At 46.3% G+C, this 26,649-nt stretch overlaps 1 protein-coding gene across 7 annotated transcripts in view; it reads right to left on the bottom strand.

The window, feature by feature from the left end:
- Positions 1-26,649, bottom strand: part of FBXL7 (F-box and leucine rich repeat protein 7) — a 197,598-nt gene that overhangs the window by 130,154 nt on the left and 40,795 nt on the right. For 2 of the 7 annotated variants that reach the window (XM_088675097.1, XM_088675101.1), the window contains exon 1: positions 14,746-15,501. The exons of 3 other annotated variants lie outside the window; for them this stretch is intronic. Coding sequence is in view for 3 of the 4 variants with exons in the window: in XM_088675101.1 (XP_088531227.1) it covers positions 14,746-14,782 (37 nt within the window). In the remaining variant the exon portion in view is untranslated. Of the gene's footprint in view, positions 1-14,745; positions 15,502-26,649 lie in introns of those variants that run through there. 2 more of the 7 variants (XM_088675100.1, XM_035125173.3) reach the window with 2 other exon arrangements.

The following is a 26,649-nucleotide window of genomic DNA, read 5'->3' as shown; positions in this document are numbered from 1 at the left end:
TCAGGGGCCCCTATACCTTTACCTTTAGATTCCACCAAATCTGTTTTCTCAACTGCCTGCATCATGGTTTGCATTCCAGAGCCATTTGCAATTTTTGGAGTAGCTTTCAAAACAATTCCTTCCTTTTAATTGAACTTTCTGTACGCCGAGGGCCGCATAACTCAATGGCATCGATGTCTCCCTCCAGATTTGTTTCGCTCCAACAGAGAAGTCAAATGCACACAAAATTCCTTCACAGAGCTGCCTGCAGCTTCTAACTGAATGGAAATGCCCTTGAAAACCTGTGGCGTCAATGTGCATTATCAGAGCTCCTGCACCTGCAAGAAATCCAAGACTGGAGCATGAGTCACAAACTTACAAGGCAGGTAGTCTAGTCTAACGGTCCATCAGGTGCAGGGAGACCCCATATTGACTTTTGGGGAGTAAATTGGAAGTCATCTGAGAGCAAACTTGCAAAGGTATCAGGTGGAATTCAACGCAGGTTATTTATGTACCGTATGCCACAACTGCGGCTCGTGTTTCGTTAGCCCCAAAATGGAAAACGAGCAAGGTCCCAACTAAAGAAGAATGGCAACTTAAACTGATGGAATATGCGCAGCTTGTGGATCTAACATATAGAATAAGAGAACAAGAAGAATATACGTTTAAAGAAGATTGGGAAGTGTTTATTTAATATATGGAGGAAAATTGTGTATATTTGAAAACATGGGCAGCATTAAGATAAATCCAACAGTGTAAACAAGTTTTGATGGATGCAATAATGGAATACTGAATGGTTTAGTTTATGTAAAATATGCAGGGATTTATGTTGTGCAAAATGAACCATGGAAAGAGAGGAGGGGAAGTCACTGATATTGTAAGGTTGGTTAAGTGAATTTTCTAAAATGTAAAACAGAAATTTAATAAAAAATTACAGAGATACAGATATAAAGAATTCAATGCGGCACTAAGTATGCATGCATGGAATGAGGATCACTCGTACAACAGGACTTCCTCTACACCCCGTGTTTTAGAGTTTCCCCCAACCCTCCAAAGCAGATTTAGAGGGTGTGTGGATCACACAGGGGGAGGTGAAACCCACCACGAATGATCTAGATACGGTGCTGATTCATTCATTATTGAAGGTCATTCATACTTTATTGCTGTTGTATTGATCCCGCTGTGTTATTGTATTTTTTAAATTATTGTTGGCATCCTTCTGTCTCGAGAGGCAATGGAGTCCATTTCCAAGGGTGAAGTCAAACCGCTGCGTTAGCAGCATTGGAGTGACCTACCTATAGTGCAGACCTGGGCAGTGTGTATGGTGGTCCTGGGCTGCCCAGATGACAAGACCCCACTCTGGGCCTCGCTGATGTGGTCCAAGGGAAAGCAGAGCAACATGTTTGGCACCAGCTTGGCTGCAGGAGTTGCCAGAAGGAGGCATACAAAACGCCATCCAACCATCTTAAGGATTCCACTCCTTAGCCTTTTTCTTCTCCCTAAGATATCCCGCAAGGCAGCAAAGGTTTAGGGCCAGAGGTTTTCCTTCTCCGAGATATGCTACCTTCCCAGGTTGACAACCCCATCTTCCCTCACTTCCATTTCTTGTATTAAAAGTAAAGGTAAAGGGGCCCCTGACCATCAGGTCCAGTCATGTCCGACTCTGGGGTTGTGGCGCTCATCTCGCTCTATAGTCAGAGGGAGCCGGCGTTTGTCTGCAGACAGCTTCCGGGTCATGTGGCCAGCATGACAAAGCTGCTTCTGGCGAACCAGAGCAGCGCACGGAAATGCCATTTACCTTCACGCCTATCTACTTGCACTTTGATGTGCTTTCGAACTGCTAGGTGGGCAGGAGCTGGGACCAAGCAACGGGAGCTCACCCCGTCGCAGGGATTCGAACCGCCGACCTTCTGATCGGCAAGCCCTAGACTCTGTGGTTTAACCCACAGCGCCACCTGGGTCCCTTATTTCTTGTATTAGGGCTGCAATAAAAGTGGCCACATCAATTACCGTGAAAAGTCCCTTCTCATAGAAGAAGAGGGAGTGTCCCTCTCCCTTCCGTGTTAAGAGGGCATCACACATAAACTGTATACACATTACAGGAGGGCAGACATGGGATGGTGCTTAGAGTCCCAGGAAGTACTCTTGCAGGGACGACGAATTTAATTCATAGTTTTACAAGCTAAAGAACCACAAATCCAGTAAGCCCAAGCAGCCAACATCAGCAGAATTTTAAAAACCTGTTTTGGCTTAATGTGAAGAGATATGACTAAGCCTTTTGTCACGCATGTGGTCCTTTCTCTTCTCCATTTTTGGCATGCCTGCATGAAATTTGGATGTCTCAAACTTTGGCACCAAACCATGGCTCCCAGGGAGGAAACTGCAGCTGCTTTGCTCCTCGCTGGGCTTCTCAGGTCCAGAGCACAACAGCTCAGCCAGAGTCTGGCTTAACATGTCATTTGAACCCAGGGTCGTGGTTAAGGCCTTTCCTACTTAATCACAATCTGCACACAAGGTTCGGTGGGTGGTTGCCCAAGGCTTGCTCTCACCCGCAGCCAGCAAATTCACATGATGTGCGACCTGTGTTGTGTCAATGCTTGTAACCATAGCTTTCTGCTTCTGATAAAAACGGGAAGTTATAGTTACTAGAAGACTTTTGCACATCGTTCAGACGTATCACAGAGGGAGCAGAAAAGGTGCTCTTGTAACCGGAACAAAACTCATTTCTATTATGGCTTATGCAGCCGAGATATGATCATCTGAACATAGCCCTATGATTTGACATGCTGAGCATCCTAGATGGTTATACCTCTCAGAATATAGTTTAAGTTAAGGGGTTTAAGAAAAACTACTACCCCTTATGGTTACATTAAAAAAATAAATTTGTGGCCTCCTCCTCCTCCCCATTTGAGTAAAAACTCTCAGTAACTTTAGCATCACACTGGGACTTCTAACAGCTCGTTGCTCTATCACACCCACCCACAAGTCCTGCCTTGCTCAAGTGCACAGCTTTTTATACACACTGCGGGTACAGCAGTTCCCTTTAAACCAATTAACATATAACAACGTTACTTAAGCTAGGGGACTATTAAAAGCCAACCACCTGGTTGTAGCCTTCGACAAGTCCTCTTTAAAAAACGGAAAGAGGAGAGGAGCATGCACAACTTTCAAAGATGGTGCTGCAAAGATGGGCCCCAGAAGAAAAAATTACTCAACTAAATAGGAGGGAAAAACACATTCTTTTTCTTCTTTGGAAAAAGAAGCTATCACTCATAGCCAAGTAAGATTGTCTTCCATAAACACGGTCTTAAAAGTGAGTCCGTAAGTGACTGCGGAGGCCAATTCTGGATCCACACATCCTTCCACAGTGGGACATAAGTTTCCAGGCAGGAGTTGATGATGGAGAGGGTTTGCCAAGGGTGCCTTCCTCTTAGCGCATTTCACCCTGAGTTTGAGTGTCTTTAAAGTCCATGACACTTTTGATAAAGGCTGTTCTCCAATTGGAGCACTCGCAGGCCAGTGTTTCCCAGTTGTCGGTGTTTATACTACTATTTTTTTTTAGATTTGCCTTGAGAGAGTCTTTAAATCTCTTTTGTTGACCAACAGCTTTATGTTTTTTATTTTTAAGTTTGGAACAGAATAGTAGCTTTGGAAGGCGATAATCAGGCATCTGAACAACATGACCAGTCCAACAAAGCACATTAAAGGTGCTTGGAAGGGCTTGTTTATCACTTTCATGCACACATGAAGCTTCTCAAGCCATAGGCCCATGAAACTTGTATGGTCCAGTTGTACTGGGAGTGACTCTACAGGAGATCAGGCAGAGAAGGCTCCCCCCCCACTTGCTAATAGAGGTCCTAACTCAGGCATCCCCAAACTGTGGCCCTCCAGATGTTTTGGGCTACACCTTCCATGATCCCTAGCTAACAGGACCAGTGGTCAGGGATGGTGGGAATTGTAGTCCAAAACATCTGGAGGGCCGAAGGCTGGGAGTGCCCGTCCTAACTGGAGATAGCAGAGGTTGAAATTGGAACCTTGTGCATGCAGACCCATCCAAGACAGTGTAGTACAAAAGTGCTGCATTGTTACTATAATTGCTGTTATTACTGTATTTGCTATTGTTTTGCTATGTTGTTATGGCGTTGTTACGGAATTGTTTTGCTATGTTATCATGCAATTGTTTCTGCTGTGTTTACTTGAAACGCATTCCTGTTTTCCTCGTTGCAAACCACTTTGAGCATGAATTTTTGTGGAAAAGCAGCCTACCAAAAAAAAAATGAATGAGGAAAAGTCCACCTATTCTGTCACAAGCGTTCCACGCTAACTCCAGAAAAGGCACTTTGTTCCCAATGCTCACGTTGTCAAAATATATCCCTCAAATACTTTTGACCCTGCTCAAATGTCACAGAAACACATTCTTCCAAAGGCGAGAGGACCCAGTCTGTAATCTGGGATAGGATACTCAATTCTGATATACGTAGCAGCAACCCATGCTCCTTAAGCGTCTCCTTTTAATTTGTTGCCACTTCATTCGTCATGGACACAGCCAGTCTGGGGTGGAGTACAGAAGGAGTCTAGGATGTTTCCTTGAGGCCAATCTGCAAGTTGCACAAGACATTACCAAGTATTACGGATCCTTCTTCCTGCTCTCCTTGTTGACATTCGTAGCATTAGAAGCAGCTCACTTGCACTCAAAATTAGGAAAAACATATGCAGTGCTCTATCAAAGCATAAGATAAGGAAACTCTTTATCCAGGACAGAAAAAGGTTGATTCGAAAGGCCAGAAAGCAGGGAAGAAGTTGTTAGTGTGCTAACTTCCAGTGTGAACCTCTTGTCTTACAAACCACGGAGAAACAAGAATCACTTGAATGACGACAATAACGGGGTACATTTATGTGGTAGTAGACAGGAATTTCCTGTTTCAAGCTGAAGCCTGGTCAAGGACTTCCTGTTTCTTTCTTGCCTTGGAAGGATACACTAGATGTGCCAGCCATTCCTTTGCCCAATAGCCACTGTACACCTCCCCCCCCCAAAAGCTTTCAAATACAGTCGTACCTTGGAAGTTGAACGGAATCCGTTTCGGAAGTCTGTTCGACTTCCAAAACATTCGGAAACCAAAGCGCGGCTCCTGCAGCCAATCGGAAGCCACAGAAGCTGTGCTGGACGTTTGGCTTCTGAAAATTGTTCGAAAACCGGAACACTCACTTTTTGATCGTCCAGGAGCTGAAACATTCAACAACTAAGCCGTTCGACTGTAATGCAGATGTTGTCCCAAAAGTCTCGAGTAAATTCTGTTAGAACTATTCTACATTCTTATGGGATTAATACTGCTGTTATATTCTACTTTTCCTTCCAGTAGTTAAGCCAGGGGTGTCAAACTCAAATTCATCGGGGGCCGCATCAGCAGTTTGGTCACCCTCAAAGGGCCGGTTGTAGGACTATGTGTCCACTCTTTATTATCATAAATTATTGTCACTGCATTCAATTATTACTGTTTTTTGTAATAATGTAAGTAATAACTAGCTCTGAAAGCAGAAACATAGTCAGAATAATGGCGAGTAGATATTCAAATGTACAATTATTGTACAATTTATTGAAAAATGATTTTTGGTAACTGCACTGGGTGGTGGTGGCTCGCTAGGGTTTCATGCAGGACCTTTGCAGAGCTACTAGTACCTGGAGATGCTGGGGTCCTTCTGCATGCAGGACAGATGTTCTGCCAGTGAGCCACCACCCTTCACCAAAGGGACTGGCTGAGGTTGATTCACTGGAGCTGCTCTCCTGGTTCCAGGGTTTAAGGGCCAGAAGTATAAAGCAGCATCCTATGTTTCTGAGGAGAGGGAGAGGGAGGGGAGGGGAGGGAGGGAGGGAGGAAGAAAAGAGGGAGTGGGAGGGAGAGAGGAAGGAAGGAAAGAGGGGAGAGAAAGAAGAGTAGGAAATAAGGAAGGGAATAAAGAAGGAAAGAAAAAGAAAGAGGGAGAGAAGACGGAAAGGGAGAAATAAGGAAGGAAGTAGAGGGAAAGAAAGAATAAGAATGAGGGAGAGGAAGAAAGATGGGAAGGACAGAAGGAAGAAAGGAAGGAAGTAAGGAAGGAAGAAAGAAAAGAGGGAGCAGGAGGGAGAGAGGAAGGAAAGAGGTGAGAGAAAGAAGAGTAGGAAAGAAGGAATAAAGAAGGAAAGAAAAAGAAAGAGGGAGAGAAGACAGAGATAAAGAAGGAAGGAAGGAGAGGGAAAGAAAGAATAAGAACAAGAGAGAGGAAGAAAGAAAGGGAAGGGGGGTCACCGCCTTGATTCAGCGCCAGAAAAGAGTGTGAAGGGACCCAGGGGCAAAAAGCATTTGAATCCTCCTCCTCCTCCACGCAGCGCTGCTGGGTGCTTTGTCTGTGCTTCAGCAGCAGCAGCAGCAGCCATTTCCAGGCGCCGAGCCATGGCAGGAGGAGGATTCAAAGTGCTACAGAGCACTGCTGCATCCCAGAGGCTCAGGACTCTCTGTGCGGCACTGCTCCGGCCGCCTTTCTACCCCCCCCCCCGCCCCAGCTGTTTGTCGGCGCTTTGTCGGTGCGGCGTTTCAGCAGCAAAGTCCCGCTGCTGGGTCCCGCTGGCTGGGGCGCTCGGCGGGCCACATGACAAGGTCTGGCGGGCCGGATTTGGCCCCCGGGCCTTGTGTTTGACACCCGTGAGTTAAGCAGATGTTTAGAGAGAAAGAATCCGTCTCTATTCTAAGTGGTAGGATTTCTCCTCAATCACACAAATGCCTTATTCCTATTGGCATCCATTATATAATATAACGTGGCATTTGACCTGGAGAATTACTTTATGACCCTTACTGTGGCTCCTTCAAGAAAATCACTCACAGCCTTTTACGACTCCAGGACATACCCTTCACTTTCTTGGATGGGAGCTTTGATGACATTACAACCTATCAAAGACTTTGAGTTTGTGAGACACATGAGGCCAAGGCTATCTCCCATTACTACCGTATTACTAAGTTGACCTTTATATGAACATCCAAGGCACAAACTTCTTACCGGTACTTCCATTCTTCTGTCCACATCAAACACACCCCTCTAGGACCAGATATGGACATTGCATACAGGCAAATATGTATCCATCACCCTAGCAGGAAAATTTACTCTGGCAGCTAAAAAAAATACAAGCCAGGCTCTTAGAAGGCTGATGGGATGTTATTTTGTTCTAATCTGTTTTTAACACCTATATAGCTTGCTGTGCAGGGGCAATGAGTGATTTATATCAGAAAGGAGAGAGGGGAGCATTGTGTTTTTCTTTTTGTATATATGCTTGTTAGATGCCTTAAATTGATTTGCTTGCTGTATTTATATTGTGCTGGCTTATGGCTTTAGAGAATAAAGTTTTATTCACTCAATACCAAGTCAGTCCTTCTTAAATCCCATTGAAATCAATAGAGATGTTAGTAGCAATCGAGTTTCCTGTAACGCAGAACCAGTTCACACAGCCTGATAAACCACTTAATGGTTTACCCATCAACACAGAGATTGCTGCCATTTCCACTCGTAGCGTGCTCAGGAGCAACAAGTCACAGTCTCTGGTTTCATTGCATCTGAATTGGAAATAGTGATCTGTCTGGGGCAAACAAAATATGACTGTATGCTAAGGTTTATCCTTATCACAGCTTGAGTGAAGCATACCGTAATCTCCAGTTTGGACATAACACTAAAATAGAGATTGTGGTTTGTGGCTCCCATCCACACTAGGGGAGCGAAAAAACCATTAGTGGTACACCATTAACTACAGTTGTGTGAATGCATTCGGCCTCTGCCAAAGGCAGAAGTTGAATTCAAGTCTCCCTTCAGTCGAGAGCTTCATCCATTGTATCACACTGGCTTTACAAATCTTAAAGATAAAATAAAGTTGGCCATTAAGAAAAAAAAAACAAGACCCAGATGACACACCTTTTTTTTTTTAAGAACAACTGTCCTCTAGTCTTTTCCTGAACTGGCAAAATGTCAAGACTATTTCCAGTGAGATTATTCAGAAGACAAACATTAGACCACTATCTAACTGCTGTTGCAGACTCCAGTTCCCAACAGTCCCAAGTCAGGTATGATGAGAGCTGTGGACCAGTTGGAAGGACAAAGGTTCCCCATCCCTGCTTTTGATTAAGCAGAGAATAACTTTTTCAAAGCTTATTTCTATTGTGCTCGCCTACGTATCAACATAGTCCCGATATTAAATGCTGGGGAGGATTGAAGTTTCCTTTCCAGGAAACCATGCATTTCTCCACATTTCCACCCTCCCTGAATGACCTAGACAAGGGAACATGTTTCTGTGGCAGGATAAAAGCACATGGCTCTTCTCCAGAATTCAGCTAAAGGCGGGTGGGCTTAATTCCTCTATGCTGAAATAATATTGCCGGTATTTTTGTGCCACTTCAGCCAAGTGAAATATGCCATAATTGAGATAATAAAGGACGTGTATTCCTACAGAGCCTGTCCCCCCCCCCTATGGCAAACAGAACGTTCCTTCAAGCCATCTCTTCTCCAAGTTACACTTCTAAATATGCTATGCACGTATGAAGTATAAACGACACATGTTGCTTTAAAGATTTATGGAGTATGCTCCATGAAGGATGTGTATTACCTGTTTTAAGTTCTCCTCCACTTCATATTCTCCCCATCTATGTGTATCTGAAGAAGTGTGCATGCACACGAAAGCTCATACCAAAATAAAAACTTAGTTGGTCTTTAAGGTGCTACTGAAAGAATTTTTTTATTTTGCTCCCCATCTATGTTATTCCCCTCTTCTTTGCCTATGGAACCTTCATATTCTTGTTAGCTAAAGAGCCAGTTTGATCCCCAAGGATGTATGGACAAAAACGTATGAGATGTTGCATCCAATGGGTTCTCCTCAAGAGACAGCAAAGCTTTTTTTTTTAATTCAGTGGTGGCTTCTGCCCGGAGGCCATTTCGATCAATTCTGCCTCTCGCTCCTGCTGACCCCACAGCTCCCTACACTAACTTTCATGCTATTCTGAAAGGTCCCCAACATGTAAAAGGTAAAGGACCCCTGCATGGTTAGGTCCAGTCAAAGGAGACTTTGGGGTTGCGGCGCTCATCTTGCTTTCAGGCCGAGGGAGCCGGCATTTGTCCACAGACAGCTTTCCGGGTCATGTGGCCAGCATGACTAAACCGCTTCTGGCGCAACAGAACATCGTGATGGAAGCCATAGCGCACAGAAATGCCATTTACCTTCCTGCCACAGAGGTACCTGTTTATCTACTTGTACTGGCATACTTTCGAACTGTTAGGTTGGCAGGAGTTGGGACAGAGCAACGGGAGTTCACCCCGTCGCTGGGATTCGAACCGCCAACCTTCTGATCGGCAAGCCCAAGAGGCTCGGTGGTTTAGACCACAGCGCCACCCGCATCCAACACGTAGCAGCAGCCAGCAGGGTCCCTGCATAGAGGCTCCTATGAAGGGTTTGAATTGCTGAATCAACTGGCCCAGTCTAGATGAAGAAAACAAAAAGCAAGCCCTTTGGGAACCATGAAGAGTCTCAGCCCTAGCCGAAATCCTTCGGAGAATGTAAAGAAAATGGAAGTAACTGAAACAGTGAGGTGAGCCGTCTGAGAATTCTGCAGGAACTCTGCTTCCCAGCCACTAGACAAGACGTGTCAGGAGGTCTGGTCCCCCTCCTTGCTTCCCGGGGTCCAGCAGTCACATGCATCCTCCTGCCCCACTGGGAGACCAACTGGAAGGGTGAAGAATGTCCTTTTTCCTTGAGGGAAGGCAAAGAAGATTGGTGTTCGGCTCTTCTTGGCAGTGTGAAAAAATATAGCATTCAACTAGGTTTGATTCAAAGTAGCCCCACTGAAATCAACAGACCTAACTTACAGGTAGGTGGCCGTGTTGGTCTGAGTCGAAGCAAAATAAAAAAAATTCCTTCAGTAGCACCTTAAAGACCAACTAAGTTTTTATTTTATATTTTTATTGCAGAAAGATTTCAGAGGCAGACTGGAAAGAGAAGTTGCTGAATTGGAACTCATTACCAAGCTTAAAACCATGGAACCACCTGGGATGAACAAAGACATTGGATTCTTATCTCATTATGCATGATCAAGCTTTCTTTAGCGCCTCAGCCCTTGCTTTTCCCCCGCAGGACCAATTGCAGTCATCAGCAGTCGTTAACAGCCATCAACAGGTTTACCATTCCTACATGCCCATCACCCATTCCCACCCACCCCCACCCTCTGTATATACATAAGGGTCTGGCTCTTCTGTTTCAAGAGTATCTGACGAAGTGTGCATGCACACGAAAGCTCATACCAAAATAAAAACTTAGTTGGTCTTTAAGGTGCTACCGAAAGACCTAACTTAGTTATGTTCAGTAAATTCAGTGGGTACAGCTAAGCTGTACAACCCAAACAGATAAAAAGCAGGGAAATTGTGAAAAATAAAGGGCTTTTGGGGGGGGGAGCTTTTCCTTGTATCAACTTTGAAAAGGTTCCTGCAGGTTTCATTTAATCTGACCTTCTCAAACATCACTTACACGAAAGCACAAAGAAGGACTAAACCATCTCAACAGTTCTGCGGAGAACAGCATCTGAGAAGGGCTAGACTAGGCTCCCTACGTCTAAATGCAAAACTCAGAAAAAGGGTTTTAGTAGGTAAAGCGAAATTGCAGAGGTAGCATTTATATAGAACAGCTGGAGCACATTAAACTCTGCCTCTCTCTTGCTTTGTCCCTGGGGTTGAAAAACTTGCCATGTAGCCAGGAAGGAGCCCCACACCACACTGCACAAGGCAGGAATCCCTGAAATATCAAGAATCAACTACAAAGGGTTATAAAAGAATATATTTACATATATGCGGTGCTTGCTCAAAAGCCCATAGAAAAGAACAGATAGTGTCTGCTGCGTTAAATGCACAGTATTTCACAAGGCACGTGCGCACACGCACACGCACGTTTATTTCACAAAGTGTGAGGCAGAAAGCAAGACATATTTTCAGCAGGGAACAACCCAGACTCTGAATTACTGGTAGTCCTGGAGCATTTGAAGTTTTAAAAAATCCTCACATTATCCCCCATGACTCAAGGTCCATCAGGTCAAAGGTATTTGAAGTTTCACCCATTTTTGTATATGTACAGCTTTCTTTGTCCTGAATAAGTTTGTTTGGGAATTCTTCTATATTAAACAGAATAATTTCTTGCCGATATTAAATGAGCATTAAGAGTTTATGACAGAGCGGGAGAAAACACAAGGCAGGCTGGTCCAAATTCACATTGTCTGGCCACATTCAAACTGCAGATAGAAAAGCTAAAGGTGAGAGCCCCATCTAAATCCAAAACTATTGTGTACTTTAAATACATTTTCTAAGTGATTAATGCCACTGCTATTTAAGAAGGAAATATTGAGTCTGGGATGCAGGGATGCTACTTGGATACTGGTGGGGAAATTCCTGTACGTCTGAGATCCACCTTGCCCCCACATTCACAAGGCCTAGTAAATGCTTGAAGCACCTCCACGTACATTGGTACATCCCACCCAGAGCTTTAACAATAATTTATTATTTATACCCCACCCATCTGGCTGGTTCCCAACAGAATATTAAAAATAGAACAAAACATCAAACATTAAAAACTTCCCTAAACAGGGCTGCTTTCAGATATCTTTTAAAGGTCGGGTAGTTGTTTATTTCCTTGACATCTGATGGGAGGGTATTCCACAGGGTGGGTACCACCACCGAGAAGGCCCTCTGCCTGCTTCCCTGTAACCTCACTTCTTGCAATGAGGGAACCACCAGAAGGCCCTCAGAGCTGGACCTCAGTGTCTAGGCTGAACGATGGGGGCGGAGATGGTCCTTCAGGTATACAGGGCCAAGGCCATTTAGGGCTTTTTAAAGGTCAACACCAGCACTTTGAATTGTGCTTGGAGATGTACTGGGAGCCAATGTAGGTCTTTCAGGACCGGTGTGATGTGGTCTCGGTGGCCACTCCCAGTCACCAGTCTAGCTGCCACATTCTGGATTAATTGCAGTTTCCGGGTGACCTGCAAAGGTAGCCTCACGTAGAGCGCATTGCAGTAGTCCAAGCAGGAGATAACTAGAGCCTGCACCAATCTGGCAAGACAGTCTGTGGGCAGGTAGGGTCTCAGCCTGCGTACCAGATGGAGCTGGTAGACAGCTGCCCTGGACACGGAAGTGACCTGCGCCTCCATGGACAGCTATTGAAGGGACCCGTACCAAAAACATTCTAGACCAATGGTTCCCAATTGACTAAGCACTGTGGACTTAGTTCAAAAGCCAAGACATGAACCCTCTACTTTTGAAAATGTTGATATCTCTGGGGTGAGAGCATGGTCCCCCAAAACAGGATGTCCTGGACAGTTGACAGGTATGGCCATGGACCTCCTGGGTGTGTTGTGCAGACCCCGTGGGGTTTACGAACCACCAGTTGGGAACCACTGTTCTAGACTCATTCAGATTACTTCTGAATGTCTGGCAAAAAAATTAATAGCATCCATACAGAAAACAGTGGAGAATCACTGCTCCAATTAGAAAGCTAGCAAACATTTCAGAAAAGGAACTTAGGTGAGCAACCACCCACTATTTTAGAATTCAGAAGGCAGACGTTTTGTCAGCAGCTACCGTTTCACACAGAGAAATCACACAGAGAAGTCTTCAGTTTATCATAGGATGCCCTTAAAAGCGCGCGCACACACACAAATATGCAACAAAACAACCGATAATAAATAACAATTTATTTATACCCTGCCTATCTGGCTGGGTTTCTCCAAACTCTGGGCAGCTCCCAGCAGAATATTAAAAACACGATAAAACATCAAACATTAAAAACTTCCGTAAACAGAGCTGCCTTCAGATGTCTTCTAAAAGTCAGAGAGTTGTTTGTTTCCTTGACATCTGATGGGAGGGCGTTCCACAGGGCGGGCGCCACTACCAAGAAGGCCCTCTGCCTGGTTCCCTGTTGCTTCACTTCTCGCTGTGAGGGAACCACCAGAAGGCCCTTGGAGCTGGACCTCAGTGTCCAGGCAAAACGATGGGGGTGGAGATGCTCCTTCAGGTATACTGGGCCGGGCCCATTTGGGGCTTTAAAAGTTAGCACCAAAACTTTGAATTGTGATCGGAAATGTACTGGGAGCCAATGTACTGGTGTTATCTGGTCTTGGCGGCCGCTCCCAGTCACCAGTCTAGCTGCTGCATTCTGGATTAGTTGTAGTTTCCGGGTCACCTTCAAAGGCAGCCTGAAACATGAGCTGCACACTTCTGCCTGCTTATGTGGAAAGACATTTGACTGAACCCACTGAATTTACTCACAAGCAAATACACATAGGATAAATAACCAGACAGTAGTGTTTGAGACCACGTACTATGGAGGTTCTTTAAAAAAAAAGAGAGAGAGCATATTTTCGTACCTCAACATTCAGATAAATAAAGGAACTGCCACATCTCCAGGCTCTTCTGAATGATCTAGCAGGCAGCAAAAGCAACCTTCCCTAAGCAGCTACTGAGGTGGAGTCTCTGCCTGCATACCACTGAGAAATTTCTAACAGACAGGAGACCGGGGAAAGGGTTACAGCCTACAGACAGAATATCTCAAAACACACAGACACAATGGCAGGAAGGACCGTCAACCAATTATATGCAAAGTATGGCTCGGTTGCACTAAAATAACTGCGCTAGTCTAAATAGGAATCTTAGGAAAGGATTATGGGAGGGGGAAAGGGGAGCTGCTAAGTTTGGGTGTGGGCACATTCTCCAAGAGCAGTAAACTTGAACAACAGCGTTTGCCACTTCTGTGCTGTCCACCCTGCCAACTCCCTTTACTCTCCACGAATCTAGTACAAAAGCAAAGGGGCATACTCGGCTGCTGTAGCTACTTGCAAGAGTGAACTACTGCTGTTGGAGACCTTGAGTGTGAATGCAGACTTGGGGTGCATTTTTAAGGTGGTGCAATCTTCCTGCGTTCAGCAGAAAGTCCTGTATTAGTAATGTCCCTTTGTCAACCCACCAAGGCAATCCTGCTACAGGAGGCAGATCACAGTTTTAGAATCCTATACCAAAGAACTTTCTCATACACAGCCATAAGCATCTCCCTGCTTTTCCAAACAAACCAGATATGCATCCCCTGGACTCCCCCTCCCATCCTAAGTACCCCACCCCAAAGTCAAGACCTAGTCCCTCCTGTGCACACATAAAGTGAAGTCGGGTCCACCGGGGTGCCAACTTGAATAAAATATTGGGGGGAAGGTAAGCCCCGCCCCGCATAATCGACCACCTGATGCGGCACATGCACATTATTTGAATGGCAATGCCCATCAACTTTGGGGGGCAACCCCCTCAAATGTTTTATTGGGGAGGGGCAAAGCACCTCAGCCCCTAGGAGTTGGGACTAACTCTGAACTCCGTGGGATTAGTTTCTACGTAAAGGTGCACGAGGATTGGGTTGCGGGTGCGGGGAGAGAAAACCCAGGAAGGAACTCCCAAGCCTGCCTTGAGCTTTCCCCCAAACTGACATCCAGATTTTCCCGGAAAAGGGATCGCAACTTTGCAGTGCCTTAGCAGCGGTGGGGAGGGAGCGGGGAGAGGCGGGCAGACTCCTGCTGCTCGGGGAACGTCTGCAAATTCTCCGGACGCTTCGGAGAGGCTGGCAGAGCAATGCCCGCCCGCCTGGCCGCTCGCCCTGCGTGCGCGCCTACAGCCCCCTCTCTCCAAGGCACCTCGGGACGCGACGCGCCGTTGCGCCCGCCCTGGCCAAAGCGGACTTACCATCACTGCCGTACTGCTTGCCATTGTTCGCTCCCATCCTGCCGCCTTCATACTCTCGTCCTCGTCCTCGTCCTCCCCGCTACACCCACCATGTCGAACCACAGATAAATGTTTGGGCTGGGGAGGAAGGAGACAAAGAGAAGATGCGGCGCTGGTTGTTTTTAAAAAAGCCACCGCGAGAAGAGGCGCAGCGGAGCGCAGGGGACTTTTTCTAGCCTTTCCTCTCCAGTTGGTTTCTCCCCTCCGCCGCCCTTCAGCCTTTTGCGACGATTGAAGCAAACTTAGACTCCTCCAAAAAGAGAGAGAAGGGGGTTAAAAAAAACACTGAGCCTCCCCAAGGAAAGAGGAGGGGATACCGAGGAAATAAGGGGCAGTAGCTCCAGATGTAATCCACCAGTCGATCAGAGCGCAGGGAAGGTGAGATTGTCAAGCCCAAAGCAAGGAGAGAGACCGAGACGCGCTCCTTCCTGCAGAGCTGGCCGGGGAGTGGCAGAGCCCTTTGCAAGCGCTCCAGCCAGGATCTCCCCCCCCCCCCCCAGGCTCGGCTCTTGTCTTTTCTCTCCTCCTCCTCTTCCCCCTGGCGGTGAATCGCGGCCACTTGTTGTAGATTGCTTCTCCAAACACGCGCGCACCCGCGCGCTCGGACGCCGCCGACTTTTGTTACAAGCAGGCGCCTCCTCTCCGTGTCAATCACCGCCCGAGCCGGAGAGAGACCAAGCCAGGGTCGGTGCTGTTTAAAGACACAGCAGCGCGCTGCACCCCTCCTCCTGGCCGGCCTTTCGGCTTTCGCAGCAGTACTGCATCTGGAACAGCGTTGCGCCCAGATTGAAAGATGTTTCCAATCATGTCTCCCTTCCCTCTTCGAAGGAGGGGGCTTCTTTTGTTATAGAGTTTTGAATTGTTGGCAGCCGTCTGTCTCAACAGACAATGGAGTGTGCCTAGGGGGTGAAGTCAAACCGCGAACTGACCTCCCCGGGGCACAAGCCTGGGCAATTTGTATGGAGGTCATGGGCTGCCCAGACAAGACTCCCCTCTCAGCCTCACTGCCAGGGGTACCAACCTGAATTATTTGGGAGGGCAGGTAAGCCCCACCCCACATCATCAATCACAAGACAAGGCATATACATCCTATCTGAATGGCAATACTCATCAACTGGGGGAGGGCCTCAAATATATAATTATGGGGGCCAAAGGGACCTTTAAAAGGTAAAGGTAAAGGACCCCTGGCAGTTAAGTCCAGTCGCGGACGACCCTGGGGTTGCGGTGCTCATCTCGCTTTACTGGCCGAGGACTTTCTGACAGTAAGAGCTGTTCTGCAGTGGAACAGACTCCCTTGGAAGGTGGTGGACTCTCCTTCCTTGGAGGTCGCGAAGCAGAGGTTGGGTGGCCATCTGCCATGGATACTTTAGTTGAGATTCCTGCATTGCCGGGGGTTTGGACTAGATGACCCTCTGGGTCCCTTCCAACTCGATGATTCTATGATGCCGCTCTTTCATCTCTCTCTGGTTTTGCCCAGGCTCCCCCTGCCTCCAGCACAGCTGGAGCCTTGCCTATTGTAGCTAGTGGAAGGGAGCAGATGAGAGGGTCAATGAGGAATGCGGGGCTTGTAGGAAAGGTGCCAAAATCTGTCTCATCTCCCACTTTCATTTAATCACAGAAGTTGTAAAGGTTGCGACCTGGAAATCCTCGTGATGGTTGATGACCCAAGAAAGAGGTGGCGACCCATCAGGCATTCTCCAACATCAACTTCCTTGGACTGGTCATGTTGTACGGATGCCTGATTATCGTCTCCCAAAGCAACTACTCTATTCTGAACTTAAAATTGGAAAGCGTAATGCTGGTGGTCAACAAAAGAGGTTTAAAGACTCTCTCAAGGCAAATCTAAAAAAAAAAAGTAGTATAAACAACCGACAATTGGAGAACAGCCTTTACCAAAGGTGTCATGGGCTTTGAAGACGCTCAAACTCATGGTGAAAGGGAGAAATGTGCTAAGAAGAGAGCATGCTTGGCAAACCCTCACCTTGATCAACTCCTGCCCGGAAACCTATGTCCCCACTGTGGAAGGACATGTGGATCCACAATTGGCCTCCACAGTCACTTACGGACTCACTGTTAAAACCATGTTTATGGAAGACAATCTTACTCGACTATGAGTGATTGCCAAAGAAGGGAGGGAGGGAGGGAGGAGGAGGGATCAGACAGAAGGAGAGAGGGTTTAGAGGTTTAAAATTAAATTTGGAACTTTTCTGCATGGTAGTGAAGAAGGAATACTACTAAGCATCCTTCATAGACAGCCATTGGCTGTGCTGAATAGTATCAGACAGTGACCGAGGACTTGCAACTTTTTTTAAAAAAAACCATGGCCTAATGAAAGGGTGTGGTTTTGTGCACATTTTCTTGGGAGCAAAACCCATTAAAACTTAGTGGGACTGTCTACTGCTGACTAAAGTCAGTCTGCATTCCAGTGAAGGAGTGTGGATCTGAATCAGGTCTACTTCTCCCTGACAAACAGGTTGCAGTGGCAAACTCGGGGAGCTGGAAAGTACGCTTCTTTGAGGCGCATGTAAAATAAATAAATAAAGCTAAAACAACACATTTAAATAAAGAACAGCCAGATTGAGTTTTCACATAGTTAGCGGCTATATAGTTGACAATTATGATGACAGGCATGATTGACAGGCAGACAGAGGCTGGATTAATCAGGCAGTAATCCCATTGAAACCAGACATTTAATTAAAGCTTCTTCTAGCCGCTTTTGTTGAATCTTTTCCTGGGAGGGAGGGGGGCACTGAACATCCTCGGAGGGGTCTACGGAATTGCAAGCACACAATAACCTCCATTAATAAGCCCCTTGATAAATTAAATGGCCAAATTCTTTGGGAGAGAGCTGGAGGAAATATGTGCGGGTGCCTAGGAGCCAAGTTTATAACAATTTAGGGCAAAATTCCCAATCACTAATTTAAACAAAAATTTGCTTTGATAGCCAAGCTGGTGGTCCAGTACAAATTTCTGCTTTTAATTTAGATATTTGAGTTCCGTTCTTGCTTCCATAGTCTCCTTGTCCCTCTCCCCAAGGCCCTGGCAATAAGACACTTCTTTAAACGTAAAAGGAAGATGCTACAGAAGTCACGATTCCTGCTTAGTACCCGTGTCTGCAGTCACTTAATCAAATAAATTCAGTGAAACAATAAACGTCTTTCTTATCTTACAGGACCCAGGTTTGCTGATCTCCCCCAAAGAGAGGCCTTTTAAAGTTCACGCCTGTAATTTTGAGTTTCCCAGCCCCACAAAGGGGGAATAAGATGACTTGTTCACAATGTGCTCTTATGAAGGTTAACTGAAGGTTCCAAGTCCTATGTTCATACTTACCAACAGTATTTTATTGGGAGGGAGCATTCTTGGTTCAGTCTACAAGGTTCTTACTGTAAGGAGGAGAATTTCAGCAGGGCTTTCTCCATCACACTCAGGATAAGCCACAATTGGTTAATTTCCCCCCTTTTGCAAATCTCAGTGCTATAGAGCCTCCTCAAAATTTGGACCTTATAACTGAGGCTGTGGACGTATTGCCAGCGAGGTCATTCTTTGCCTGAATTCAGATCGAAGATGATTTTTTTTTGGGGGGGGACTCTCAAAATACAGCACTTCATAACAGGATAAGCATGGTTTGTGACTAACACACAGTATGTACACTAATTCCCAAAAGAGCAGCAGAAATGCATTGCATGCAGAGTAAACATGAGTCTGTATATGGCCTGTATGAACCAAACTGACAACGCCATGCTGGAGAAAAACTGATGTATCCCACCACCAGGGGTTGTGCATTCCAGCACAACGTGAATGGGAACAAACCAGGCTTGAATCCACAAACTATTACGGCAAGAATGTTACCTGGCCCCAAATGGAAAGAAACAGAAGTCCTAGCAAAGGGGGAATGGATACAAAAACTTATGAAATATGCAGAAATGACAAAACTTACTGGAAGAATAAGAAATCAATATAACAATTTTTTTATATAAAAGAATGGAAATGGTTTTTTGAATATTTACAGATAAATTATAAACAGATGAAAACATTGGCAGGATTATTGTAATAACCTGCAGTACTAGCTGTACCCATTGTTGTGGCTCAGTCATGGGCCTCCTCCACTCAGTGTCCCTGTTCCCCACCCCAGCCCAGCCGCATGACGTCGAGGTACCCCTGTCTCTGGTCTCCCCATCGCGTGACATCATCTTCCTCCCACGTGATAGCACCCGGCACCCCAAGCACTCTCTCTCTCTCTCCCCCTCGCACACGTGTTCTGGCAAATCCCCCCACCCCGTCCCCACCCATTAATTCTCCTGTAAGGCATGGGCCTCGTCCACTCAGCATCCCCGTTCCCCACCCCAGCCGCACACCCCTGTCTCTGGTCCTCCCGCCACATGACATCATCTTCCTTTCGTGTGAGGGCACCCACACATTCCTCCTCCCCAAAGGCACGGCCCAGTCGGCCCACATCTACTCAGCGGCCCGTTCCTTACCCCAGCCCCGTACCACATCCCAGACGTCATGACACCTCTCTGTGGTCCCTCCCATCTCTCTGGTCATCTCTGGTCATCTTCCCTCCAGCTCTCTCTGGTCATCTTCCTCCCATGTGGTGGCACCCATCAACCCAACCCCTCTCTCTCTTCCACCCGTACACCCCATGTGCATCTTGGGCCTAGCCTGCTCCCCTGGCTGTGCTATGCTTTACAATGCCATGCTATTGTGATGTCACAGATAGTCTGCAGCCAATGGCAGCAGCTGAGGCTGCTTTGACCTGTTTTTCTAGAAAACATGTTCTAACTTCTCACAGGTGTGACAGCTGTCCAATCTAACTATATACAAACACTCGCGTATTCGCATGTGACGTTGTGCCCAAATTTCAACGCAATTGACCAAGCGGTTTCGGAGAAAAGTGGAGACGCACAAACATGCACATTTTACATTTTTTTATATATACAGTATATTCCTGTGTATAAGACTACTTTTTAACCCAGGAAAATCTTCTCAAAAGTCGGGAGTCGTCTTATACACCGGGTCGTTTTATTAATACGGCGAGTAGATCCCAAACTCTATATTTTAACTGGAAAAGTTGGGGGTTGTCTTATACGCCCAGTCGTATTATACGCCGGAATAGACGGGTAGATATATTTTAAGAAGATGAGTAAATGAGCAAATTAAGTTAATTTGGATATGCAGAAGATATTAAAAACAAATTTAAGGAACCGCAGAAAGAGGGGGAAGGAATCAAGTTTTGAAATGTCAAAATGGTTGTAAAATTAGTGAAATGTATAAAATTAGTGAAATGTATGTATGTATGTATGTATAAACAGAAAGAAAGAAAGAAAGAAAGAAAGAAAGAAAGAAAGAAAGAAAGAAAGAAAGAAAGAAAGAAAGAATCCACAAACTATGGCTTACTTAACTAGGTTGTAGATAAGGTTGAGTTGGTAAACGATTTTGTCTGTCTAGGTTCCACCATAACCGGTGACCTCTCCATTGACGCAGAGCTGGACAAGCATACTGGCAAGGCAGCTTTCTCCAAAACGGTATAGGATAATGCAATGCTAATATTCAATACCAAGATGAAGAAGGTCCACCAGGCTTGCTTGTTGAGAATGCTGCTTTAGGGAAGTGAGCTATGGGCAACTGACAACCTTCAGGAACGATGCTTCCACACCTTCCACAAGCATATCACATGGCGGGACAGAGTTTCAAACAAAGATGTGCTCTCCCAGTCCCACATTCCTAGCATGTTCACACTTCCATTTCAGCGACATCTACGCTGGCTTGGTCGCGTCCACAGAATGGAAGATGGCGAGATCCCCAAGAACGTGCTCTACGGGAAGCTGGCTTCAGGCACCAGGCCTGTTTCTGCATTACAAAGATGTCTGCAAACATGGCATGAAGTCTGGCAACATCAACATGTAGGAATCCCTTGCAGATGATCACAGAGCCCTGGAGACAGACAGTCAGGCCATGTATCCACAGCAGTGACCAGAGGAGGAATGACTGCCGGGAGGAGCACAAAGAGAAGAAATGCCATGGTGCATCTGCAGCAGCACAACTGGTCGCCTTCACCTGCCCCAGCTGCAACAAAACATGTCTCTCCCGTATCAATCTCTACAACCGCAGCAGGCACTGCAACCTTTCAACAGTTTGACTTCACCACCAAAGGTGCACTCCCCCATTGTCTCCCGAGAAAGACAGATGCCAACAAAATAAGGTTGCTGAAGAGAGTTATGAGATTCTGGTTGATTTATGGAGTTGTGGTGAGTTATTTAATGAAAGCCCTTGCCTCTAGGGCTCAGGCAGTGGGGGGAAGTTTCAGAACTGCAGTAAACTCCTTTGCTACTGTTAGTCAATTGTATAACAGAACAAGGGGCAAATGAGGCATCATTTTACAAGAGAATTGTTCACCAACTAGCTATGAACTTCTGTGAATGCAGGAAAGAGTCATTTGTAATGTAAACCAACTAGAACAAGATCATTAACCAAAATAGTGATTTTGTTGTGGGAATCTGCAAGAGGTCTTTAAATGACCCCTCACCCACTGTGCCCCACCCGAAAAAATATGGTCACACAGCCTGTTTAATATACACACATACACTCCATTCAGATTCCAATAAAAATTTAAAATAAAGTAGGAGAAAGAGCTCCATGGGAATAATTAGTTTATGAGGTATGCATCTCACTCTTCTGGTGTGCTTGGTTTTTAATATTAAAAAATGTGTTTAGGCCCAAGTGAGCCACTAATAACATCTCATTGCCATCAACACTATTTCACTTTTTTTTAAAAAAAACTTTAATATTCCCCTAGCGGTTGTTGAATGGCTGATCAGTTTCCCAGTTCTTAAAAAAGTTTGATTTTCATCAAGCCATTTTAAAGAGATGTCCTCAAATTCTGTCAGTTGGCTTAACTTCCTTCAAGTTTTAATTGGCTACTTTAAAAGGTCTATTCTGAAAATCTTGAAAGAATGGCATAATCACTTCTTGTCTCAATTGCACAATTCCCTGATATGAATGCATTTTGGTATGTTGCAGCTTAACGGTAGAAGGTCCATGAGATTATTTTTAATAATAATTCCAATATCTTGCTCTAATACTTAAAGAATGATGAATTACTGTAATGTCAGTGTAATGTTCACTCATTCATATTTGAACAGCAGTGAGGATTTACCCATCCATTACATTTTCCTCGTCTTTCAATCTACAAGCCAAATATAGTATTCTGATTACTTCTTCTTTTGGACACTACCAAGATGACTACATTTCCAAATAGCTGTTCATATTTCATAATTCCAAATGAGTGTGTTGATTGCTTTTGGGCACAGTAATACCTCAATGGACCCAAAAGAAAATGGCAAAGTTCTAAAGCATGTGTTTGATAGCTGCTCCGTTGACCTTTGTCTCTGGAATTAGGCATAATAGTAAATGCTGACTTTCAGAGGTTACAGAACCTGGATTGTCCAGACTGCAGTGGATCCAGCTAGGCACTCACTACAAAGAGTAGTAAACCATTTATGCATTAAAGGACACATATATGCAGCGATGCCTTTATCTACATATGAATTAAATCTGCTAGTTGATACATTTGTTCTCCTTTCAGTTGTATTTACATTTATTTACCAGTTTTGCAAAGTATTCCCATAAAGCCACTCCCTCTCCATGGGGGGCGGTGTTGCAGGCAGACTAGGCACTCTCCCCGTGTACAGCGGGGGGGGGGGCGTGGCAATGCCACCCACGTCATAGGGAGTCCCGGCAGCATCACACACCCCCGGATGACCAATCCGGTTGACTGGGGGGCATGGCTTGCCTTATTTAAGCTGCCGCGCGGCCAGGGGGCTCCATCTCCTTACCTTCTCTTTCATCGGACCTCCCACCCTCCCGCCCTATTTTCATGCGTTTGCCATCTTGGCCTTGCTATGGACCACGGTTGGTCGCTGTTGAGGGGGCCAGGTAGGAATTTTCTCACTTGGCAAATTGGTACCAGCCATGTGGTTTTTGCCTGCCTCATAGCAATCATCACAACTTTGTAAGGTTTGGCGGTTAGGCATTGGTAAAACCTGGTTTATGGGAGGGGAGGTTGTGATCTTCATCTGCCCCTCCTCTTTAAGGGTATTCCGTTAAAGGGATCCAGGGGTGTGGAGCTTGTCCGGAGCCCGGGTATGGGCTAAGGCCATGCCACGACCCCATCAGGGACCCTGGGGGAGCTCTCAGTTGATGTACATCAACAGGGCTCCCCCTACTGGTGGTTGACCCTTACTAGACTACCTGCATGGCGGGCAGGATTCAGATATAGTCGGTTCGGGTTCAATGCCTAAGCCAATACCACTCACATTCTGCAACCAATAAAGTTGTGGCCTTAATTATCCCATTAACATAAAATACTGGTGTCTGCGTGTTTCATTATTCTACAAATGGGGAGGGCTTGGGGTCTTGACATGCAAACAAATACAGTTGTACCTCTACTTACGAATAACTCTACTTACGAATGTTTCTACTTACGAACGGAGCTCCGTCCGCCATCTTGGATACGGTTTAGAATTTTTAGATAGGGTTGCTTCTACTTACGATTTTTTTCTCCCAATGCATCACTATGGGATTCAACTTACAATTTTTTTCGACTTACGAATGTGCATTCGGAACGCATTAAATTCGTAAGTAGAGGTACCACTGTAACTAATTTTTCAACTCCAGCTTAATTTGTCTATGATTGGATGCCAGGTGCCATTCTTCTGAATCAAGATGCTGGACCAAAATGTTGCCAACTGCACTGATTCAGATACCTAGGGAGAGATCTTCACCCAGCTTGGCGTGAGGGTTCCCCAAATGACCTATGCTTTGATCCCACCAGGAATCACTTCAAAAAAGTTAAATACTTCAGAAACTTTTAAATATGTGTACATGCCTATCTGTGTGTAAAATCATTCTTTAAAAAGGAGAGGAATTTTCTCCGACCCAATCAGGTTGATTAAAAATTTGCTCAGCATGAGTGACATGAGTATGGACAGTAAGCACATTCTCCAGGCAATTTTGATTATTTAGACCTGAGCTAGTTTCCTGAAAAATCCCATAATGAGCACATTGTGTATATGAAATGAATATGATTGACAGATCTTGTAGCATATAGTTCATCCCTTCCGCGTCCTCTCTCAATTGTCATTTTAAATGTACATACTGACGTTGAAAAACCCCATTTGTTTATAATTTGGAGTTTTAGAAACATTTTCCATCGGCGGGAAGAAGTTCATGGGGAATCTACGTAGTTAGGTTGTTTAATCCAAGGGCAATGACATGTGAGGGTAGGATTGCCATACCTGTACGTCCAAATTTTCCCAAACAGGTCTAGGATTCAAACGACAAAAATAGCATGGGGGGGGGTTTAAAAAAAACACCAAAATGTCCAGAGGTTTGGGAGTGCAAAAAGCTGTGCCCTGGAAGCGGAAGCAAGTGGTCGCTTCCTTCAGGCCCGGCTCGCCCATTGACTCTAGTGGCGCGTTGCGCCAGGGCGCTCAGGGGGCGCTTAGGGGTGCCCCAGCAAGTGGGGGAGCTGAGCGGCGGCCTCCCTTTTCCCTCCACCAGCTGCGCCGGGAGAGCAGGGAGGTAAGCGAGCAGCACCAGGGTCATCCCTCACCCCGGCGCTGCGTTTCATTGGTAGAGGCGACGCCACATGGCAGCACCTCTACCAATGAAACGCAGTGCCCTGTTGGCGGGAAGGAAACGGCCGTGGACCCAGCAAGTGCCGGAGTCGCGAGAGACGGCTGGGAAGGCGCGGCGCGGCCTGCCCAGGCACCCTGCCCCGCTGGGAGAAGGGAGGAAGGCCGCGCGGAGCAGCGGTGCCCCCTCCCCTACTCAATCCGGCATCTGACAGGCAGGTGGCCTCTGGCACAGCGTGGCCCTGCTGTGAGGCGCGGGGGCCGCCGTGAGGCTCCTCCCGCCCCCCGGCACGCCAGGTAAGAGCTTTCCTTTTTTAAAAAAAAGAGGGGGGCGCCTGAGGGATCCCTGCACCAGGGCGCCCGATGACCTTAAGACGGCCCTGGCTTCTTTTCCTGCTGAGAGCCAGGCCCATAGCACCAAGCTCCCCTGTGCCTGGAAGCCCAGCGTCTCTGAGAATACAGTGCCAGGGCTGCGTCAGCACTGCAAGAGATCTTACGCTGCCTTCTCAAAACCAGGCAGGCTTGGGAAAGGTGGCATGGAAGGCGCTCCTAGTCCACATGGGCAAAAGTGTTTGCACAGAAAGGGGCCTAGAGCAAGGCTTGGATGGCTTAAGGTGGTCCTGGGGGTTGTGCAAAAAATCCATAAGTATCTCTCTCCTTCCCTGGGCACAGTGCCGGATTTACGTATAAGCTAAACAACAATAATAATAATTTATTATTTATACCCCGCCCATCTGGCCGGGTTCCCCCAGCCAGTCTGGGCGGCTTTCAACAAAACACCAAAATACAGAAATCCATCAAACATTAAAAGCTTCCCTAAACAGGGCTGCCTTAAGATGCCTTCTAAAGGTCTGGTAATTGTTGTTCTCTTTGACCTCTGGTGGGAGGGCATTCCACAGGGTGGGTGCCACTACTGAGAAGGCCCTCTGCCTGGTTCCCTGTAACTTGGCTTCTCGTAACGAGGGAACTGCCAGAAGGCCCTCGGCGCTGGACCTCAGTGTCCGGGCAGAACGATGGGGGAGGAGACGCTCCTTCAGGTATACTGGACCCAGGCCGTTTATACAAGTTATAGCTTAGGGCCCCACTCTCTTGGCCCCCCCCAAAAAAAATGTAAAGGGAAAAAATACTGGATGTACATTTCCAAAATATAAGATAAAAAACAAATAAAATAAATCCTACATACAGCAACTGTGTTTTGTGTTGTGTAGGCTCCCATGGTGTAAGCAGTGGTCCCCGTCTGCTAGCCTGCTCCCTAAAATATCACTGGTTTGCTCATTTCTAGATATAGGGTGCCTACATTCTGCATGGACTGGTTGCATGGCAACAGGTGCAAATGGCTTTAGATACCTATTAGGTCCATAGATTACCATCTAGCATATATTCAACACAAAAAAACAGCGACAATTTGTTGTTGACAAAGGACAGCTGGACATATAAAGGGCCCCATTACCTTCAGTAGCTTTAAGGGACAGGGACCCCTGGCCGTTAGGTCCAGTCGCGGACGACTCTGGGGTTGCGGCGCTCATCTTGCTTTAGTGGCCGAGGGAGCCGGCGTACAGCTTCCGGGTCATGCGGCCAGCATGACTAAGCCGCTTCTGGTGAACCAGAGCAGCTTAGGGCCTCATCAAACCTACATCCAGCCCTGCTTGGGCATGCTAACTCATGAGAGAGAGAGAGAGTTTTACCCCTATTCTTGGGCTGCCATCGCAGTTTTGTTGTGGGTTTGGTATTTTGTGTGTGTTTTCTTCAAAGAAAAGCTCAACAATTTTCGGTATCTCCTTTAAAAAGCTCAGCAGTCTTGGTGGTTTCCTTTAAAACAGGTCAATAATTTTGGGGTTCATCTTCCAGCGTCATAACTTTTATATGCCTGTTGTCTTTGTCCATGGAGTTTTCTTGGCAGGGATACTGGAGTGGCTTGCCAGTTCCTTCTCCAGGTGGATCACGTTTAGTCAAAACTCTCCACTATGACCTGTCCATCTTGGGTGGCCCTGCATGGCATAGCTCATAGCTTCTCTGAGTTATTCAAGCCCCTTCGCCACGACAAGGCATTGATCCATGAAGGGGTGCTGGAGGAGACTCTTGAGAGTCCCATGGACTGCAAGAAGATCAAACCTATCCATTCTTAAGGAAATCAGCCCTGAGTGCTCCCTGGAAGGGCAGATCGTGAAGCTGAGGCTCCAATACTTTGGCCACCTCATGAGAAGAGAAGAATCCTTGGAAAAGACCCTGA

The sequence above is a fragment of the Zootoca vivipara genome, chromosome 8, assembly GCF_965207765.1.
Source record: "Zootoca vivipara chromosome 8, rZooViv2.hap1.1, whole genome shotgun sequence".
Lineage (NCBI taxonomy): Eukaryota > Metazoa > Chordata > Lepidosauria > Squamata > Lacertidae > Zootoca > Zootoca vivipara.
The sequence above is the reverse complement of the archived record's forward strand: the minus strand, read 5'-3'. Positions and strand labels throughout refer to the sequence as shown.